The sequence below is a fragment of the Corylus avellana genome, chromosome 8 (genome assembly GCF_965113065.1).
Source record: "Corylus avellana chromosome 8, dhCorAvel1.hap1.2, whole genome shotgun sequence".
Lineage (NCBI taxonomy): Eukaryota > Viridiplantae > Streptophyta > Magnoliopsida > Fagales > Betulaceae > Corylus > Corylus avellana.
Genome location: NC_142497.1, coordinates 1,099,210 through 1,121,776, shown reverse-complemented (window position 1 = coordinate 1,121,776; position 22,567 = coordinate 1,099,210). Strand labels below are relative to the sequence as shown.

Here is a 22,567-nt window from a genome sequence, read left to right as displayed (position 1 = left end):
TAATTATTTAGTCTTGATCAAAGTCGTGTTACTAGCCAACACAAACTTCTTGCGATCACATTATCTAGGAACGATTAAAATCTCATCCATAATAATTGATTATGAACGATGACATATATATTCTTATCGTTTCTTGGATTTAAATCTACCTTACTTAGAATTTATGTCTTATCCTTTGCCCTGAGTTTTGACTAGAGTTTCAAAGTTTAAAGCAACATCACAGAATAAGAAGCTTCATCCGCATTTCTTTTCCATTTTTTTTTTCTTTCTAACTTCGCAATATTTTTAAATTTAAAATTTTTATTTTATATTTTTAATTAATATATGAACACATGTTGATTTTTTAATATTACTAACGTGACTTTCTATCAAATTTTGGACATAATTTAAATATAGGTACTATTTTCCTTTTTTGCTATTACCTAAATACCATTTATGATACAAATTAAAACCGATGAAAAAAAATAAAAAATGTTAAACCACATTAAGCGAAAAAGGTATTTAACCCTTAATATTATTTTGTTTTTGTTTTTTTGTTTTTTTTTTTTTTTAAAAGACACGTTCTAGACGGCTTTGATGTTTTCGTTACAATATGGTCATTATTACGGTCGTGGGTCGAGGTGCATTTTGAAAAGTCAAATGTACTTAGCATGGTCATCATTACGGTCGTTGGTTTTAGGTGGAAAGACGAAGACCAGCATGCATGCATGACTTTCCTTTTAATTGCTTCAAGAATTATTGGTGTCCACGTGTACATGAACGTGACATCCCATCCCATCATAGTAAAAAAACATAAAAATTATTATAATATAAAACCTTTTTAAAATTAATTAACAAACGCTATAATGCAGGTTATAGGCGAGTTAAACCTACATCAACTAATAAAGATCTCTTCCTCATATATTAACAAACTAAAATGTAAAACAGAATTATCAGGATGGAGCAAATTACAAATTACTTTGCCTGAGAAAAGATTGCAAAACTTCACACAAACTTATTCTAATTAAGCATTGGACGATCAGCAATAATTAATGATATTACCCAACATACAAAGAGCTCTATCTCTTTAGTATGATGAATTCTGGTTTCGAATCATTGTAGTTGTAGTAGTAAAAGGAGATGGACATGGTGGAATCGGTACATCAACAACTCCTTCAAGCATCTGCATAACCTTCCTCATAATGGGCCTAAGAGATGGATCTTCTTGAATACACCAAATGGCAATCTTCACAAACCTCTCCAGACTCTTCCTGTCAGCCAAGGCCTCCTCATCAAATTCAACCAGAACATCTAAAGTTTCTTCCCTAAAGCAGTCATAAGCCCAGTCAGTCAAAATTGCTTTCTCCTCCTCACTAGTATCCATATCTACGCTTCTTCTGCAGCAAATTATCTCTAGCAGCATCACACCATAGCTATAAACATCCACCTTGGATGTGATCATCATGTGCCTAAACCATTCGGGTGCAACATATCCTTTTGTTCCTCTGATGTTAGTTAGAGTTTGGCTCTGGTCCATCCTCAAAAGCTTTGCCAATCCAAAATCAGAAACTCGAGCATTGTAATAGTCATCGAGAAGTATGTTCTGAGGCTTTATGTCGCAATGGATAATCTGGGTGCTACACTCTTCGTGTAAATACAAGAGTCCTCTAGCAATCCCAAAAGCAATTTGGATTCTTTGCTTCCAATTTGGTTTCAAGTCTCCAAAAAGGAAACCTGCTAAAGTTCCATGGCTGAGTAACTCATATACTAACAACCGTTGCTGCCCCTCATCACAGAATCCAATCAGCCTGACCAGATTCTTGTGATGTGTCTTACCAATTACGTTCACTTCAGCTTTGAATTCATTGTCTCTCTCTGGTGCAACAATATGTAGCTTCTTCACCGCCACAAGGACATCGGAATCAGAACCCATCTTTATTGCTCCTTTGTAAACAATACCAAAAGCTCCCCTTCCCAGTTCTTCCTTGAACCCATTTGTAGCTTCTTCAAGCTCTTTGTATGTAAAAGAATGCAAATTCATTTCCACCACACTACCATTACGGTTACTTTTTATAATTTTCTTCTTGTAAATGAAGAAAAAACCAAGACAAGTAGTGCCAATCAATATAAAGTTAACAAGAACAGAGCAACCCAGAAGCACCGACCCTGCAAGTATCAAATCGTCCTGGTCCTTCTTTGGCACTGGCTCATTGCCCGGATTCGGGAAAGGACCAGTCAGTGTGGAATTATCTTTCCTAACTTTGATGAAAGCCGTGCCGGTAAAACCGCTGGTGAATCTCCCATTTGACAGTGGTAGCTTCTTCTTCCAACAGGTATTTCCATCTGTGAATATGGAAACAGCACACATACAATCTTGCAAGCAAGAACTTCTGCAATTCTCTTCACTAAAAGGCTTCAACTTAAGGTAATCTGATTTCGGCCAATCAGTAAAGTTTAGTACCTCTAGATAATAAAGATCCTTTTTGGCACTAACTTCATCTTCTTCGCATCCCTGTATGAAGTCTGGCTTGCAGCTTCCGTAGGGGTCATTTGGATCGAGTAACGAATACCCTTTTGGGCATTCACATCTTGGCCTTTTATCTGGTTTGAGGTTGCAGATGCTGTTAAACCCACAAGCACCAGGACCTTCATCAACTAAAATAGCCGTGCAAATATTCTCTGGTTCTACCCAAATAGGATCCCAGCTTCCATTGCCTGTGGAAGTCTTTGGGTGAGAAAATACAGAGAGAATTCCATCAAAATCGAGAGTTGCTCTAAAATAAGAATCCCTAGTTGGGATCCTTATTCCCTCGGTGAGATTGATACGTTCCTGATTCTGTTTGATGATTTCTATGTAGCCTGACTCATTGAACACCAATTGCCTACCGGGACTTGATGCATTAGAATCAACATCAATGCTCTGTTTTTCATAATAACGCAGAGCAGGTTCAATGGTGGGAAAATTTATGGTATTCAGCACAACATTACCTTCTTGATCAATGAAACGTAGCTGGAATCTTCCTTTGGAGAAATTGGTCTCTGATTGTCGGGATGATAAGAGTATCCCTCCCCATTCCATGATCTGAGTAGGCAACATCGTATCAGTAGGATTCTGGAAGCTTTCCCAGAGATTGTTAAAGTTGGTATCTTTGAGCACAAAGTTTCCTGTATCGTTCATTACAGCATAGGCAACAACCCCAGTAAGGGTCTGATCAGATGAGACAGATTTCCATAACTCTCCGTCTTGAGGGCTAGTAAGCACGAGCCCACTTGCAGATAGCTCCACTTTTGACCCCCTTGGAGCAAGTTGATCTGCATTTGCGCACCAAACTATGGTTCTGTCAGGTATCTTGGCATACCATATGGCGAGCAAGAAGAAATCTGAGTTGTTTTGTTGGCGAAATCCGAAGGCAAAATCACCGGAAGGAGAAAGCCATGAAGAGTTATCAGCTGCAGAGAGAGAATCTCCCACAGTAATGTTGGAATTGGTTTGAGCAATGGCAGAAATCGGTAAGAGAAGAAGTAGCAAGGTAAAGAGAGTTTGAGTGAGAGCAAAAGCCATTGGCAGAAGCAATTGGGTTCATACAATTACAACAAGTGGGTTAATTAAGATGCATTGCCAAAAGGTCTGCATAATTCTAAATCAAGCAAAATGCATTGATTCTTGGTTAAGCTGGGCTCTGGTTTTATTTCTTGAAAGCCGAGGCCTTTTGACATTTCCAGGCATGCCGGTGGACGTACGTCTTTTCTGAGAGGACCTTTCGAGTTTCGACCATAGAGCCCATTCAAACAAGCAAGCTTGTAATTTCGAGGAAACTGGTTGGGATGCTACAAGACGATACCGTTTGTTAACATTTTTATTTTATATTTTCAAAACAAAATATTAATAAGCAATTCAAAACACAAAAATATTCTTTAAAAATAAATACAAATCATTTTTACATTTATAACACTTTTTTAAAGTAAAAATAAGAAGAAAAAAAATCTCAAAACACATTAACAAATTGAGCGACATTTTTTAATATAATTTTATTATTATTATTTTTTGACATGTCCACACAAGAGTGGGAGGGGAATTCAAACAAATGACCACTGCTTCATAAAGATAGTGGTTCCCAGTCGATTTAGCTACCATTTGATGACAATTTATTTTTTAATTGAAATGACAGTCTAAGAAACAAGATTAGATGTTGGAAGGACCAATTTCCCGGTTAATGGATTAATGCGGATTTGATTTATAATTTTTTTTTGACATGTCTGCACAAGAAGGGGGGAGGGGGATTCGAACTAGTGACCTTCATTTCATTAAGTGTGGTCCCAACCGATTGAACGATCTCTTTGTAATTAGTTACACTAATTTAAAGAATTTGTTTTGTATTTGAAATCACCTTAAAGTAATATAAATAGAGTGATGTACTCAAATTATATATCAAAAAAAATGTCGCAAAGAATAGATTTTACCGTGTAAATGTAAATCATGAGACGAATCACCTAAAATTTGTGCTTCCTCTATTTTCTTTATCCGTCCATAAATCTTTATTAGTTTTTATAATGGCTACTTGCAAAAGATAGCCCTAGCTTATTAATAGGTTAAAGCACTACCAACATACTCCTTAAATTTTACTTTCTTTCGAAAATTTCTTAAAATCTGGCTTAACCTCCTTTATCCTTAATTTATTTTTAAAAAAAATAAAATAAAAAATAATAAAATAAAATAAAAAATTCATATTTCCTCTCTTTTCAGTTTCCTAAATTTAAGAAAATTATAACAAAAATGCTTCTAAGCAAGTGCTATGAGATAGAAGCTGTTGCTAAAATTATGGCCTAAAAGCTATTAAAGGCATGCTGATGCTGGTCTTCCCACCAAAACTGACTCTAGTGTGACTTTGACTTTAACGTGGCATTTGGATTATATTGGTTTTCTTCAGCTGTAGACTGTAGTTTCCCACTTGGATACGAATCTTTCTACGACCAATATTGAAACTTTGGATTGGCCGCATGCAATAATTAAGTTAAAAAGGTTTAACTGCTGAACAAGTATTTGAATAATCCATCTTATAATTGCACAAAATCCCCTGCAATACAGCTTAACTTCAAAGAATAATCATCAATATTTCAACTTTTGCGCAATTGTTTATATCAACCAAATAGTTATACATGACTGATCCAGTAGATGATCATATCTATCGATTGCTATGAAGGTCGGAGAGTTTTCCTTTTAAAGTTGTGAGCGGTTAAAAATCGCTCCATATTCACTATTTATCAATGTGTCTATGCAGACAGGTGAATTTTTGGTAACTAACTCTAGGCGGGCAAATAGTACTATATCTACTATCCGCACATATGCAAACAGACAATAGAATATGTATTTAATGTTCGACTTTGCCAAACTCAATAGATATATCTAAAAAAAATTGTTTTATGTTCTAAAAAAAAAAAAAATCCTCAAATGACACCGTTTTGTCTAAGGAACAAAGTAAAAACAATGAAATCCTAATTCCTCATTTTGCAAAATAAAGGTATTATTCACTCATATATTGCGTTTACACCCCTAATGTAGAAGAAAATTCAACATCAGTACTTCATCTGAAATTATTTTCCCACTGCCAATCATGTATGGCAGGGCAGCTGGACTTTAGAAAAGTCCTTATCAAATAAAGAGAATGCTGTGCTGTCAGCCAAATCCTTCACTTTCTAACATCAAGTTCTTGGCAAGAAATTATTCTGATAGTGATATATATATATATAAAAGAGCCTAATTAACAAAATATTAAACTAACTGCTTCAGTTATCTTAATCCTTGATGAGAATCTAGGAGGAACATATATATATATATATATGCAACTGCTACATGGCCCTACATCCATCTGTAAAGATTGTCCCAAGAACCAGAAGTACATGAACTAAAACTGCATAAGTTATTAACAAAGCCAGAATTATACAAGCTTAACTATGAATAATAAATCTATCAAAACAGAATTAAGACTAAGAAATAATGACTGTAAATCTTGCTCGTTTCACCCCTCTTACTTACTAAAAGGGAACGGGCATGGTGGAATAAGTACTTCAACAACTCCCTCAAGCATCTGGATAACCCTCCTCATGGTAGGTCGAAGAGAAGGGTCTTCTTGAATACACCAAATGGCAACCATCACAAACCTCTCCAGACTCTTCCTGTCAGCCAAGGCCTCCTCATCAAATTCAACCAGAACATCTAAAGTTTCTTCCCTAAAGCAGTCATAAGCCCAATCAGTCAAAATTGCTTTCTCCTCCTCACTGGTATCCATATCTACGCTTCTTCTGCAGCAAATTATCTCTAGTAGCATCACACCATAGCTATAAACATCCACCTTGGATGTGATCATTATGTGCCTAAACCATTCGGGTGCAACATACCCTTTTGTTCCTCTGATGTTAGTTAGAGTTCGGCTCTGGTCCATCTTCAAAAGCTTTGCCAATCCAAAATCAGAAATTCGAGCATTGTAATAGTCATCAAGAAGTATATTTTGCGGCTTTATATCGCAATGGATGATCGGGGTGATGCACTCTTCATGTAAATACAACAGCCCTCTCCCAATCCCCATAGCAATTTGGATTCTTAGGTCCCAACAGGGTTTCAAATCTCCAAAAAGAAAATCTGCTAAAGTTCCATTGCTCAAGAACTCATATACCAGCAACCGGTTTGGACTCTCATCGCAGAATCCAAGCAGGCGAACCAGATTCTTGTGATGTGTTTGACCAATCACATTCACTTCATTCTTGAACTCTCTCTCAGTGTCTTGGAACGAATTGTTTAACTTCTTGACAGCCACAAGGACAGTAGAACCCGTTTGTACAACTCCTTTGTAAACAACACCAAAAGCTCCCTTCCCCAATTCTTCCTTGAACCCATTTGTAGCTTCAACAAGCTGTTCGTAAGTAAAACAACGCAAATTCATGCTCACATCACTGCTATTCGTGATTATCTTTTGAAATTTCTTCAAAAACCCGAGACAAATCGCACCAATTAATATAACGTTAACAGAAACAGAGCCACCAAGAAGCACTGACCCAATGAGGATCAAAGTGTCCTGGTCCTTCTTCTTCTTTGGCTCTGGGATTGGAAAACGAGGATCCAGCACGGTGAAATTGTTATCTTTTCTGATTTTGATAAGAGCCTTCCCACCGTTAAGGCCGCTGTCCACTCTCCCATTTGAGAGAGGCAGCTTCTTCTTCCAACAGCTATCGCCTGCTCTGAAAATGGCAACAGCACACATACAATCTTCCATGCAAGATTTTCTGCAGAGCTCTTCAGTGGAAGGCTTCAACAGCACGTAATCAGAGAGGGGCCAATCTGTATTTAATCGCACTTGAAAATCATAAAGATCTGCTGTAGGAGAACTACTACTCAGCTTATCTTCTTCACAGCCTTGTATGAAATCCGGCTTGCAGCTGCCATACCTGTGAAACTACTAGTTATTCCATAAGCCGATAGAAAAAAATAAATTTAATTATTTAATCATTACTTTAACATTTTCTTTCACTCATAAGATTTGACTCTAATCCAGTGTTAAATTACAGATTATTTAAAAAATGATAATTTAATATGATACCATGTTAAACTACTGGTAATTTAATATAATATCTTATAAATTTAAGCCAATAAAAAGAGATAATTTTAATCACTTAATCGTTAATTTAATTATACCTGTCACTCGGATCGAGTAAAGAATATCCACCGGGGCAATCACACGCAGGCCTTCGATCTGCCGTGAGCGTACAGATACTGTTATACCCACAAACGCCGCTGCCTGAACTAACCAAACTGGAGAGACAGATATTATCTGGTTCAGACCAGAGAGGAGCCCAGCTTTGATTGCTGCTGGAGTTTCTTGGGTGAGAATATAGCGTGAAAACTCCATCAAAGTCAAGAGTGGCTCTAAAATAGAAATCATCAGCTGAGCCTACCTTTCCCTGTGATAAAGAGAATATTTGGTCATTCTCTCTCAAAATGTAAATATACCCTGACTCGTTGAACAGCAATTGTCTGCCGGGACTTGACGAATTAGAAGCAGAATCAGCAATAGTGCCACTAGCATAATAGGCTTCATTAGCATATGTGGTGGGAAGGTTTATGGTATTAAGCACAAGATTCCCATCCTGTTGCAAACGGAGCTGAAATCTTCCTTTGGAAAAGCTGGTTTCTGATTGTCGAGAAGAAACCACCCCTCCTCTTTCCATGATTTGCGTAGGCAACAAAGTATCAGTGGGATTCCGGAAGCTGTCCCATATCGTGTTAAAGTTGCTACCTTGGAGAGCAAAGTTGCCTGTGTTGTTCAGAACCCCATAGCCGACAGTACCAATTAAGGTCTCGGGTTTCCATAACTGTTCGCCTTGAGGGCTTGTAAGCAGTAGCCCATCGTCGGCGGTTAGCTCCACTTTTGATCCCCTCGGTGCCGGCGTAAACGTATCGCCGGTGGCATACCAAACTACGGTTTTGTCGGGTATATTGGCAAACCAAATGGCAAGGAGGAAGAGATCATCCTTGTCGTTGAGTGGACGAAACCCGAAGGCAAAATCGCCAGAAGGAGATAGCCATGAAGAGCTGTTGTCGGTTGCAGTGAGAGAACTGCCGACGGTTATGTTACCGTTAAAATTTTGAGCAACAGCAGAAATTGGTAGAAGAATTAGTAAGGAAGCAAGAAGGTGGCGAAGAAGAAGAAGAAAAGCCATTGCAGGAATGAGTTGGGTTCAAGCAATTATTCCGGCAACTGGTCTAATAGCCTAATGCCCAGAGAAACTAGTGTTGTAATTTGTAAAAGTCAAGCACAAGTCTTCATTTGGCAACCTTAATTAGCTTCAATAATGCTCCATGGAACACGGACCAAAATATCAACCACAAATCATTAAGACAAAACAATAAAGAAATTTATCCGATAAAATTTAAAATTTACTTCAAAAATTAGTTAACTGATAGTTTCTCTCTTCATTTCCTCGTAGACTTTTCTAGCCCTTCGAAATGCGATAGTCGTTAAGTGCAATACGCCAAAAAAGTCATAACCAAAATTGCAGAAAAATCAACTTCAAAGAATGGAAAGATATGACGTAAATAATTGTCTTCTGTCATGAGAATTCGTTGTCAAACTTCTGACCTCCCAATAAATGAAAAGCTTATCGACTTCACCAAATCAGGATTTTAATTTTAATATAATAATTATGAAATAGATTAATCCATCAATTTTTCGTTCATATATATATATAATTGAATATTATTAATGGGTTTTGATATTAAATTCACCTCTCATGTATAGAAAACTAAAAACTAGAAGAAGAAAAAAATCCATATAATTTCATTTTAAAATACAAAAGTGATAAAATTAAACTTAACCCCCATTTTCTAGCTCTTCCTCTGCAGATCGCCACCTGGCAAAGGCTGTGTCATTGCTAGGAGCAGTATTGACTGAAGACTTAGACGTACGGTCCGAGTCTCATTTTCTAGAAAATTAATGACTCAGTAATGTTTGAACATTACTATTCAACGAGTTCTAGAAAATGACTCAGAAAAACCCCCATCAACTCATCAAGACCAAATGGACCCTGATACACAGCACGCTGCGTGCGTGGTATGCCAGTGTAAATTTTTTTTTAAAAAAAATTTTAATTAAAAAAAAAAAAAAAAAAAAAATTAACTAGCGTGCCATATATGCCAGCATGCTGTTTAGCTTCACCCAGACCGGACCGTGATACACAACACGCTGCGTGCGTGGCACGCCAGTGTAAATTTTTTTTTTTTTTTTTTTTTTTTTAATATATACCATCAAAGTGGTGATCTCCATTGGTATAGTAAGATTTTGAAAATATTGTTTTGTTTTTAGACCAAAACTCTTAGATTGTTTTTTTGGGTAAAATTTTGAAAAAGTGTTTTGACGACAACCGAAAAGCTGCTAGACAAATCTAGTAGCGATCACCAAATGGATCTAGTGGCTACCGCGCGAGGCATCTAGGTGAATAAGCAGCCACCACGAGGCTACCAATATGCGGCCACCACGAGGCTACCAATGTGATGGCCGCCAAACAAATTTGACGACCATTATAGTGATTATTGTTGCCACCATGTTTTTGAATTTTTTTTTAGTAAAATGTTAAGAGTCAATAAGTTTCTTATACTTAGTTTATATTTTCTTACAAATTCAATAAATTAACTATTAGATTTGTAGAATTCAAATAAATTCACAAATTCATTGCTAGAATGAATTGAGTTCAAGCAATTTCTCCAGCAACTGGTCTAACAGCCTCATACCAGGAGAAACTAATGTTGTAGAAGTCAAGTGACAACCTTAGTTTCAATAAGGTAGCAAAAAGTGATTAATGTGAAAAAAAGTAAGAATATTAAAAAAAAAAAAAAAAAAAAAGATAAAAACGTAAGAATGTTTTGTGTGAAAAAATGAAAAAAATTTGTTTTATAGTGATTTTTTTATTTGAATAATAATAAAAAATAATTGATGTGATGTAAAAAGTATAAAATTATTGAAAAAATGAAAAAGTGTGATAAATAATATAGTGCCATAATTATAACAAAACCGTTTATAAAACGGAGCCGATCAAATTTCCATGGACCATGGTGGCTAATGCCGACACAACTTTCCAAGGCATACAGTGTTTTCGGAATGTTACACGGTGTAGAAAGATTTGTTCGAAACTGTAAATGCACAGAAGCATTCACATTCAACTCTTGATATTTGACTTTTCTTTATATCATTTAATGGGTTTTGATATTAAATTCACCTCTCAATAATAGAAAACTAAAAACTAGAAGAAGAAAAAAATCCATATGATTTCATTTAAAAATACAAAAGTGAGAAAATTAAACTTAGCCCCCATTGCTCGCTCTCAAGCTCCGTGTGACGATCTTCCTCTGCAGATCGCTGCCTGGAAAAGCCCGTGTCATTGCGAGGAGTATTGGCTGAAGACTCAAACGGTTTGAGTCTCATTTTCTAGAACTAGGAACATTACTATTCAACTTGGTCTAGAAAATGACTCAGAAAAAACCCATGAATACCAAATATATACCATCAAAGTGGTGACCTTAAAAGAAATTTAGGCTCTCGATTGGTAATGATTTTGAACATTTTTGTTTTTGTTTTTAAGACCAAAACTACTATGTTGTTTTTTCTGGTAAAATTTTGAGACAAGTGTTTTGGCGGTGACCGGAAAGCTGTTAGACGGATGTGGTAGCTGAAAGTTTTAATGAATAGATGTTTGATCAACTTGATCACACCGTATGTATTGTATTAATATAAATAGACTTTACATTTGAGAGTTTGAGTACATGTATATAACATTTGAAATTTAAACTTATACAATTTCAAATGTCTAGATAGCTAAGATAATAAGATAACAGAAAGTTGATGATATACTATCTTGTAGAGTTTGCTATGGAAATTGACTCTTGTATCTTTGAATTGTTGATAGAATAAGAGATATGCTTGAGTTTGAATCTGCCGTAGAGATAGTGTCGTGATAATTGGTAGAGTGGTTAACAGTAGCAACCATCAAATGAATCATAGTAATTGTTGTCGCCACCATTTTTTTTTTTTTTTTTTTGAATTCTTATATGCAATAAGCAACATCCACATATCCACAATGTCACTTACAATCAAAGACATCATTTCCTTTATGATGTCCACTTAATTTTGACTTAAAATATCCCGACTCTTTATCCTAAGCCCAAATGTGTTCTTGTCAAATATTACATTCTAGAACTACACCTACATGCCTTTGTAGGGAGCTCTTCATCATAGCTGAAAATGTAAAAACAGAATTATGTGGATGTCGCATAACACAAACTTAAGTCTAAATACTTGCATAAAGATTACAAAACAGAGCAAATGCATATTAAAAAGCGACTGTAGATCTTTATATGTGGAGTGATAAATGCTGGTTGCAACTTCATGTAGTGGTAAAGGGAGATGGACATGGTGGAAAAGGTACGTCAACAACTCCTTCAAGCATATGCATAACCTTCCTCATAGTGGGTCTAAGAGATGGATCTTCTTGAATGCACCAAATGGCAACCTTCACAAACCTCTCTAGCTTCTCCATGTCATCCAAGGCCTCCATGTCAAATTCTACCATAACATCTAATGCCCCTTCTCGAAAGCAGTCATAAGCCCAATCAGTTAAAATTGCTTTGTCCTCTTTGCCAGATTCTGCATCTACACTTTTCCGACAACAAATGATCTCTAGCAGCATGACACCAAAGCTGTACACATCAACTTTGGCTGTAATTGGTGTGCTCCTAAACCATTCAGGTGCAACATACCCTTTTGTTCCTCTAATGGAAGTTTGAGTTTGGCTCTGATCCATCATCAAAAGCTTTGCTAATCCGAAGTCAGAAATTCGAGCATTGTAATGTTCATCAAGAAGTATGTTCTGAGGCTTTATATCACAGTGGATAATCTGAGTGCTGCACTCTTCATGTAAATACAAGAGTCCTCTGGCAATCCCAAAAGCAATTTGGATTCTTTGGTTCCAATTTGGTTTCAAGTCTCCAAAAAGGAAAGCTGCTAAAGTGCTATGGCTCATGAACTCATATACAAGCAACCGTTGCTGCCCCTCATTACAAAATCTAATCAGCCTAACCAGATTCTTGTGATGTGTCTTACCAATTACGTCCACTTCAGCTTTGAATTCCTTATCTCGCTCTGGTGCAACAATATGTAGCTTCTTCACCGCCACAAGGACATCAGAATCAGAACCCATCTTTATTGCTCCTTTGTAAACAATACCGAAAGCTCCTCTTCCCAGTTCTTCCTTGAACCCATTTGTAGCTTCTTCAAGCTCTCTGTATGTAAAAGAACGCAAATTCATTTGCAAGACAGACCCATTTCTGTCAATTTTGCTGACTTTCTTCTTGTAGAAAAATCCATGACAAATAGCGCTAATCAATATAAAGATGACAAACAGAGAGCAACCCAGAAGCACTGACCCCGCCAGTATCAAACGGTCCTGGTTCTTCTTCTTTCGCACTGGCTCATTGCCTGGATTCAGGGAAGGAGGAGCAGCTAGTCGCTCATTGCCAGGAGTCGAGAAAGCAGGAGCAGGTAGTGTGGAATTATCTTTCCTAACTTTGATGAAAGCCTTCCCGGTAATATCTGTGCTGAATCTCCCATTTGAGAGTGGTAGCTTCTTCTTCCAACAGGTATCGTCATCTGAGAATATGGAAACAGCACACATACAATCTTGCAAGCAAGAATTTCTGCAATTCTCTTCAGTAAAAGGCTTCAACTTACGGTAATTCGATTTTGGCCAATCAGTATTATTTAATACCTCTAGATAATATAGATCCTTTTTGGCACTAAGTTCATCTTCTTCGCATCCCTGTATGAAGTCTGGCTTGCAGCTTCCGTGTGGATCATTGGGATCTAGTAACGAATATCCTTTTGGGCATTCACACCTTGGCCTTTTATCTGGTTTGAGGTTGCAGACGCTGTTATACCCACAAGCACCAGGATCTTCATCAACAAGAAAAGCCGTGCAAATATCATCTGGTATAACCCAAATAGGATCCCAGCTTCCTTTGCCTGTGGAAGTCTTTGGATGAGAATACAGAGTGAAAATTCCATCAAACTCGAGAGTTGCTCTAAAATAGAAATTCCCAGTTGGGATACTTCCCTTCATAAGACTGATACGTTCGTCATTCATTTTGCTGATTTCTATGGAGCCTGACTCATTGAAGACCAATTTCCAACCGCGACTTGATACATTAGAATCACCGACGTAACTTGTGTTTTTTTCATAATAAGGTATAGCAGGTTCAGTACTGGAGGGAAAATCTATGGTATTGAGCACGAGATTACCTTCCGGAATCCCTTGCGGATCCCCTTCTTCAATGATACGTAGCTGGAACCTTCCTTTGGAGAAGTTGGTCTCTGACTGTCGAGAAGATAGGACCCCTCCTCGAAACATCATCTGTGTAGGCAAGATGGTATCAGTAGGCTTCTGGAAGCTTTCCCATAGATTGTTAGAGTAGCTATCTTTGAGGACAAAGTTTCCTGTATCCTTCATTACACCATAAGCAACCACACCAGTAAGGTTCTGTGATGCCCATAACTCTTTGCCTTGAGGGCTAGTAAGCACGAGCCTACTAGCAGTTAGCTCCACTTTTGATCCCCTTGGAGCAAGCTGATCTGCATGCATTAGCGTACCAAACTATGGTTCTGTCCGGGATCTTGTCATACCATATAGAAAGCAAGAATAGATCTGAGTTGATGTGTTGGCGAAATCCCAAGGCAAAATCACCAGAAGGAGAAAGCCATGAAGAGTTATCAGCTGCTGAGAGAGAATCTCTCACAGTAATGTTACCATTAGTTTGAGCAACAGCAGAAATGGGTAACAAAAGAAGTAGCAAGGTAAAGAAGAGAGTTTGAGTGACAGCAAAAGCCATTGCCAAAAGTAGTTGGGTTCATACAATTACAACAACTGCGTTACCATGGATGCAAATATTCTCTGCCAATAAGTGTGCATGATTCTAAGTCGATCAAAATGCATCATTGGTCAAGCTGGATCACCGCCTTCATTTGTCGAAAACTGAGGCGTTTAGACATTTCCAGGCATACCAGTGGACGTCATTTCAGGCAAGACCTTTTGACCAGTAGAGCCCTTCAAACAAGCAACCTTGTAACTTCAAGGAAAGTGGTTAGGGAGCTGCATGTTCGCCCTGTTTCTTAACATTCTTGTAAACTATCTTAGGTTCTATATTTTCAAGAATGGTAGGGCAGTAACCCAGCTGGCCCAGCCCTGAAAACCCAGAAGGCAAAAGGCCCAAGGAGACATCCGAAGATTGGTGTCGAGGCCCACCAAAAATAAATAAGAGTTTTGAGCGGAAGGCCAAAAGTCTCGCTTATTGCATTCATTTTTTAAATCTCATACCCAATTATATTTTAAGAATCGGCGCTATTCTCGCTAAGTTCTAGTGTTTACATTTCCATTTCTTTGATGAAGTGCAAATTGATTCGGTGTCGAGTACTAAAAAACTGTTCTAACAATTTGGTGCCGTCTATCAGAATAATCATTTGTATCAAGACAAATTCAACATGCCGACCATTAGGTCAAGAAGTACCAAAAACAATGGAGAAGGGATCCTAGAGGAGGTGTTCCCGGAGGGGGAGCTCTTAGGGAAAGGGATCCCAAAGGAGGGCCCGTGGAGGTACACCAGGTAAGGGCGTACAAGCGGTTGTGGTTTGCGGTTTTGGTTAAAACCGCAAACCGCAATCACTTGTACACCCATACCTGGTGTACCGCCACGCAGTTATTGGATTTGAATAACCGTAAACGCTCCTAACCGAAAGGAGAACGTTAATACTTGGGAACATGAAACAAAAACTGACTCACAAAGGCATGCATTTCCACATCTTTACATTTTTCTGCATAAACTAAAAGTGAAAAAAAAAAAATATATATATATATATATATAGGTTGTAAGGAGAAGTTAGAAATCAACATATCACTATAAACACTGCCACAATGATCAACCTAGAACAATCGGCTTCAGCATCAATACCCAACTAGAAGCTGGCAATCTTTTACAACAAAACAATGCTCTATCTAACATTTTCTTCTACAATTCTGTAAAATACACTTCCAACTCATCCCTTCCTAGAAAGAATTGCGAACATGTAAAAGTAGATATGTGTAGAACAAGTGGAATTGTAAAAATAAAAAACTAAAATTAATTATAACTGTTACAGAGATCCAATTCTCGATCCAACCTATATAACAGTAGAAGTGAAGAAACTGCAAAAATGTGGAAAGAGAATAGAATTTGATTTCTCTTTCTTGTTGAGATCCCAAAACAGACCTGTCGAGATTACTTGTTCTGGGAAGGATTTGACTTGCTTGGTGGCGCCTTCCGCAGGCTTGTCTCAACAGATTTCATGGGGTCTTCCATGGCTTCGCCAAACTGGTTTGAGTAATTTGCAGAAAAGGAGGTGATAGAAAGTAGCATCCTCCTTGGTTGATTTCTGTCTCTTGGATGAACTCTCATCTCATGCTTGAATGACAGTAAAGAGCACATCAGGGTAAGCAAACAAATCAAGGCAAAGAGAGTAAACAAAGCTCTCTGACTGCTTCTCATGTTGGTATTTGGTTGGAAGGAAAATGAAATATAAATGATCCACAGATGAAAATTTGGTGCTGATAATATGCAGATCTCTTTTCAAAAAGGAAGGCAATTCATGCTTGTTTCATATAGTTCGTGCTTAAGCCTGAGAAAATGCAGACATTACTTGACAGTAACTACATTTGCTCTCCAGAGCCTGCTTGGTTCTTAAATACTTTGATACATAAGAGGGCATCAATGTGATTGGATTTTTTCTAGCTGCTCTTGTGGACTCCTAACCAAGCTAATTGGTAGATCTTATTAAACACCAGTTATTCTTAAAGCTCAAAACTTTTATTCCGATACAATGTTAAATCATCAGTTATCTCAAAAGCTTGCGCAAAAAAAAAATGATGAATTTAATCATTTAATTAATATTTTAGAGAATTTAGTATTTTCGGACTCTGTTTAGAATTAAAATAATAGATCTAATTTGTATTCAGTTGGCTCAAATGTAAGCAGAGTATGCCAGACATTTTTCTTTATCTAGAATGCTGGCTGTGGTAACATTTTTCACTTGAGTTTACCAATTTCCTTCTCTGTTTTTTAGTGAGTTAGAGCTAGGAAGGAGCTTATCATGTGATCTTGAATTGAGTATATATTTTTCTGACTTCTCTGCAAACTTTTAATATTCTAAAAGATTTCTCATGTGACTTCACAAGAGACCTAATCAGTCACATCATTTTCTGTCCTTCCATATTTTATTTAAATCACTAAATAGATTTATATCTCTAATTAGTGTACCAAAACAGCTAAAGTTAGCTAGGTAAGCCTACTTTCCATAACATGTAATACGAATCATCTTCTGGGAAATTGACCTACTCCTTTTTCACCTTGTGCCATTCAAAATCTTCTCATTATCAAGTTTTATTCTAGTTACTCACATAGGCTGAATTCTTTTTTTCTTTTTCTTTTTTTTCCCTTTCTTTGGTCTATGTTAAAAAATAGCGAATTATTTACCTTGCTCGTCTTTTTTTTTTTTTTTTTTTTTATAAGTGAGATTGCATTAATAAAAAAATTAATAATACAAAAGAAACGGGTGGGGCATTAACACGCAATTTAAAAAAGGAGCAACTGGAAACAACGATTCTAAGGCAATCTAATAGGGATCAAGTTCTATTGAAATTTTTAGGAAATTTCAGTTTCTGAAATTTCAAATTCAGGCCCTCCATTTTCTATCCAAAGGTCATTGTTCTGCCATATGTGTCACTACTAATAAAATAATAGTGACCCTAGGATACGTGGCAGAACAATCACCATTTAATGGAAAATGGAAGGCTTGAATTTGAAATTTTAAAAACTGAAATTCTCTTAAGAATTTCAGTGGATCCAGATTCGTCTAATGGATGGGCTGCCTGGAGAAATGCTACCGCGACAGCTAAAAAACTTGATAGCTACAACAGAAAAGAAGGTTGAATGCAGTAGCAAAACATGGATTTCAGCAACTAGCAAAATTTTAAAAGATGTATCCACCTGCCCAAACCCTATCAACAGCATTGAAAGAATATAGAAATGATAAATTTCTCAATAGAGTATGATTTGCACCATTCAACAATGTGCAAGTTTATAATATAGTCAGTTCTATATTATTCTTTAGGAATTTAACTTTATTTTTTACATTTATAATAAGAAACCTTCTTCTTTAGTGGAAGGAAAAAAGTGATGAAGGTTGAAAGGATACAAGATCCAGTCAAGCAACTCCTGAAATTGTATATGACAACGAAGATTTGGGTGAAGACCACGTCAAACGTGCATGTGAATTGAAGATTCTGTCCATTGCGAAAAACATGTGATCAATGTCAGCAAGACTAAGAAGACAAACTATGCTGACTTTCTAACCCCTTTAAATGAATTATCAAACAGTGCTTCACAAGAGTGAAAATGACCTAATTTTTCCAGTCAAACATAGGATTGAGATTTTTTTGTATTATTTATTAGGTTGTCTGAATAACACAGAAATTTGAGCAATTTATGAGAGAGGGGTTGCGGAATCCACCTGGTAGGCCATGAAGCCCCCTCTCTTAAGCTACCCAAATTTTTGTGTTAATAACATCCGAATAAGATACAGTTTCATGAGAGAATTTTATATGCCGGTATTGGAGTTACTTAAAAGCCTTAAGTTGACAAAGTCCTTCCATTTAGTATCCACACACAAGCTTTTTTTTTTTTATTAGTACATACCAACAGTAAGCCAAAACACAAATAGAAAAATATAAACATAAATAAAAAGAGAATGCATCAAATGAATGACACGGCCTATGCATTCTTAACATGAACACTAGGAATAGTGGCCGCCAATAAAGGCAGTTAAACAAGGCATGGGCAAGGGCATGGCCGTCACAAAACCCTTCAACCCTATCCAAACCCCTAGAGCAGGGGACGTAGATAAGGGCAAGACCCTCAAGATACCTTCCGGTCCTACCCAAACGCTTGTTGGGTAACAACTACAGCACAAATGAAGAAACAGTGGGAGAGATGGACAACAAGAAAGCAACAAAATATATAAAAAACAGCAGCATCAGCCATCAGCGGAGGGTGGGGCAGGGAAAGGCAGTGTGAACACAGTTAAAAGCCAATGCATGTAAGCCACTCATTGGCGCATGAAGGCCACCCTCTGGCAGTGGATGCCAAGAGGCAGTAGACGGCCTTAGGAGACTGGCAGAAGTGGTGGAAGGTGGTGGATGGAAGAAGAGGAGGTCACGCACGGCAAAGAGCTACCACACGTCGGCGCGTGTGGACACGCGCCGACGAGTATGAGACTGGGGGGCACATATTATTAAAGCATTTTACTTGGAATAACCTGTTGAAGAAGGAAACTTTTGTGATATGCAACTGATTTAATTTTTTTTTATTAATTACTTTCGGTATAAAATTGTAATACTTTTCTATTTAAACACATGTACTTGTATTGTCGATCATAAAGGAAAATAAGATTGGCTTTCCCCTATTTCTTCCTCAGCTTTTTTTTTCCCTCTCTTCAATTTAGTATCAGAACCAAAGGTCTTAATTCGAACTTGGTCTCTGTCATTCATCTATAATTTCAACTAAATATTTTATGTGTTAAATCTTACTTATTAAGAGAGAGTTTGAGTTTAGGAATGAGGGGGAGCGTTAAAATATTAATTAAATTATTAAATCAATAATAATCTATTGACTTAAGATTTTAGGATATTAACCTCATCTTGCACTTCCATTATGCCGTATAAGGCTTGATTTGTTCAGGATATCCATAAGTTTGAGTGGAATAATCCTTATGCAAAAATGTGTCTAAAGGTAGGGATGCATCTCCTCATGGCTCAGTCTACCATAGAAACACCCAAAAGAAAATAACCCTCATTCCTACCTTTTCATCGCATAAGGCTACATGTAGAAATTTACTTGGAAACATGAAACAAAAAGTGACTCACAATGGCATTTCCACATCTTTACATTTTTCTGCATAAACTAAAAGTGAAAACAAAAAGTGACTCACAAAGGCATTTCCACATCTTTACGTTTGTGACTTGGCTGGTTATGAGGAATGCTTTGTCTACAGGAGAGAAACTCTTAAGATGGGGCTATAAAGGTGATGTGAAGTGTGCTTTCTGTCTATATGGAATTGAAGATAGGGACCACTTATTTCTCTTGTGTGGTTTCAGCAGTAGAGTTTGGAAGCAAGTTATGGAGTGTAAAACATTGAAGTAAAACATTCCTACATGCTGGATTAATATTGTGTCTGTTGGTTTGCAGCATTGGAAGTGTAAAACATTGAAGTCTCATTGTGTCGTTTGGTTCTTGCTTCAGAAATTTATAATTTGTGGAAGAATAGGAATGCTCTGCGTCATGGTGATCTGCCTAAAACAGAGGAGCAAGTTGTCAAACAGATAAAGTGAGATGTTAAAATGAGGACGTCGGTTAAAGGAAAGTTCAAGAAGACGACAGGGAATGAAATTCTTTGTGGTTTAGGGGGTATTGATGGAGTTTTTGTGTGATTTTGCTGTTTCAGTTTCTGATTTATTCTGTTACTGTTAGTGTTGGTTTAGTTGTTTTAGGTGTGTTGTAGTTGTTGCTTTAGTGATTTGCTAAAGTTCTCTTTGTATAGTACTTGCTTTGTTTGTTAATGAAACTTACACATTCATCCAAAAAAAAAAGAAGTGAAAACAAGAGATATAATAATATATAGATATATTAGTTTGTAAGGAGAACTTAGAAATCAACATATCACTATAAACACTAGCACAATCTTTTACAACAATACAATTCTCTCTAACATTTTCTTCTACAATTCTGTAAATACACTTCCACCTCATCTTTTCCTAGAAAGAATTGCAAAAATGTAAGAGTAGATATGTGTAGAACTAGTGCAATTGTACAATAAAAAGACTAAAATTAATTAAAACTGTTACAGAGATCCAACTCTCCTACCTATCATACAGTAGAAGTTAAGAAACTGCAAAAATGTGGAAAGAGAATGGAATTTGATTTCTCTTTTTTGTCGAGATCCCTACACAGACCTGTCAAGATATTACCTGTTCTGGGAAGGATTTGATTGGCTTGGTGGAGCCTTCCGCAGGCTTGTCTCAACAGATTTCTTGGGGTCTTTCATGGCTTCACCCAACTGGTTTGAGTTTGCAGAAAATGAGGTGATAGAAAGTAGCAGCCTCCTTGGTTGAGTTCTGTCTCTTGGACGAACTCTCATCTCATTCTTGAATGACAGTAAAGAGCACATGAGGATAAGCAAACAAATCAAGGCAAAGATAGTAAACAAAGCTCTCTGACAGCTTCTCATCTTGGTGTTTGGTTGGAAGGAAAATGAAATAGAAATGCTCAACAGATGGAATTCGGAGCTGATAATATGCAGATCTCTTTTCAAGAAGGATGGCAATTCATGCTTGTTTCATGTAGTTCGTGTTTGAGCCTGAGAAAGTACAGATGTTACTTGACAGTAACTACATTTCCTCTCCTGTGCCTGCATGGTACTTAAATAATTTGATACATAAGAGGGCATCAAGGTGATTGGATTTAATCACAGGTTATTCTAAAAACTTAAGTTGAACGGTTTGAACTTAAAACTTTTGCTATAATACCATGTTAAATCATTAATTATCTCACAAGTTTAGGCCGGTAAAAAATAATAAATTTAATCATTTAATTAATATTATAACATTTTTCACTTGAATTTACCAATTTCCTTCTTTGTTTTTTAATGAGATAGAGCTAGCTAGGAAGCAGCTTATCATGTGATCCTGAATTGAGTATATATTTTTCTGACTTCTCTTGAAACTTTTAATATTCTAAAATATTTCTCATGTGACTTATCACAAGAACCCTAATCAGTCACATCATTTTCTGTCCTTCCATATTTTATTTAAATCACTAAATAGATTTATATCTCTAACTAGTGTACCAAAACAGCTAAAGTTAGCTGGATAAGCCTGCTTTCCATAACATGTAATACCAATCATCTTCTGGGAAATTGACCTGCTCCTTTTTCACCATGTGCCATTCAAAATCTTCTCCTCATCAAGTTTTATTATTCTAGCTACTCACATAGGCTGAATTTTTTCTTTCTTTTCTTTGGTCTATGTTTTAAAAAAATAATCTAATTATTTACCTCCATGAAGCTGATCTGGCTTGTCTCTGTTTTTTATAAGTGAGATTGCATTAATAATAAAAAAAAAATTTTAAAAAAAAATGTACAAAAGAAACGGGGGCATTAACACACAATCTAAGAAAAGGGCTACTGGAAACAATGATTTTGAGGCAGTCTAATGGCAGGCAGCCAAAAAAAACTTGATAACTAGAGTAGGAATAAGAAGGGTTGGATGCAGTGGCAAAACATGGATTTCAGCAACTAGCAAAATTTTAAAAGATGTATCCACCTGCCCAAACCCATCAGCAGCATTGAAAGAATATATAAATGATAAATTTCTCAATATAGTATGATTTGCACCACTCAACAATGTGCAAGTTTATAATATAATCAGTTCTATATTATTCACTAGGAATTGAACTTTATTTTTTGCATTTATAATAAGAAACCTTCGTCTTTAGTGGAAGGAAATGAGTGATGAAGGTTGAAAGGATACAAGATCCAATCAAGCAACTCCTGAAGTTGTATATGAAAACGAAGATTTGGGTGAAGACCATGTCAAACGTGCATGTGGATTGAAGATTCTGCCAATTGCGAAAAACATGTGATCTATGTCAGCAGGACTAAGAAGACAAACTATGCCGACTTTCTAACCCCTTTAAATGAATTATCAAACAGTGTTTCACAAGAGTGAACATGACCTAATTTTTCCAGTCAAACATGAGATTGAGATTTTTTCGTATTATTTATTAGACTATCTGAATAACGCAGAAATTTGAGTAGTTTAAGAGAGGGGTTTTGGGATTCATTGCCCTAGACAGATGGATCTCGCATCTTAGACTATCTGGGATAAGTGGGCCATGCAGTCCCCTTTCTTA

The 22,567-nt window shown here is 36.7% G+C and overlaps 2 protein-coding genes and 1 pseudogene across 2 annotated transcripts; all 3 read right to left on the bottom strand.

Moving 5' to 3' along the window:
* Positions 1-879: 879 nt before the first annotated feature.
* LOC132163710 (G-type lectin S-receptor-like serine/threonine-protein kinase RLK1) lies at positions 880-3,726 on the bottom strand. Its single transcript, XM_088519167.1, has one exon. The coding sequence runs from the start codon at positions 3,539-3,541 to the stop codon at positions 1,067-1,069; it is 2,475 nt and encodes an 824-aa protein (XP_088375293.1). The 5' UTR covers positions 3,542-3,726; the 3' UTR covers positions 880-1,066.
* Positions 3,727-5,779: 2,053 nt separating this feature from the next.
* LOC132163273 (G-type lectin S-receptor-like serine/threonine-protein kinase LECRK3) lies at positions 5,780-8,763 on the bottom strand. The gene is made up of 2 exons (XM_059573496.2): positions 7,667-8,763; positions 5,780-7,419 (listed from the first exon to the last, which is right to left on the bottom strand). The coding sequence occupies exons 1-2, from the start codon at positions 8,689-8,691 to the stop codon at positions 6,006-6,008; spliced, it is 2,439 nt and encodes an 812-aa protein (XP_059429479.2). The 5' UTR covers positions 8,692-8,763; the 3' UTR covers positions 5,780-6,005.
* A 3,141-nt stretch (positions 8,764-11,904) lies between these two features.
* On the bottom strand, positions 11,905-14,713 carry LOC132164813 (G-type lectin S-receptor-like serine/threonine-protein kinase RLK1; annotated as a pseudogene).
* Positions 14,714-22,567: the final 7,854 nt, after the last annotated feature.

Coding starts and splice junctions, on each gene's coding strand:
- LOC132163710 (XM_088519167.1), bottom strand. CDS start 3,541: ATGGCTTTTGCTCTCACTCAAACTCTCTTTACCTTGCTACTTCTTCTC.
- LOC132163273 (XM_059573496.2), bottom strand. CDS start 8,691: ATGGCTTTTCTTCTTCTTCTTCGCCACCTTCTTGCTTCCTTACTAATT. Junction 7,420..7,666: donor TTACTCGATCCGAGTGACAG/GTATAATTAAAT, acceptor GTAGTTTCACAG/GTATGGCAGCTGCAAGCCGG.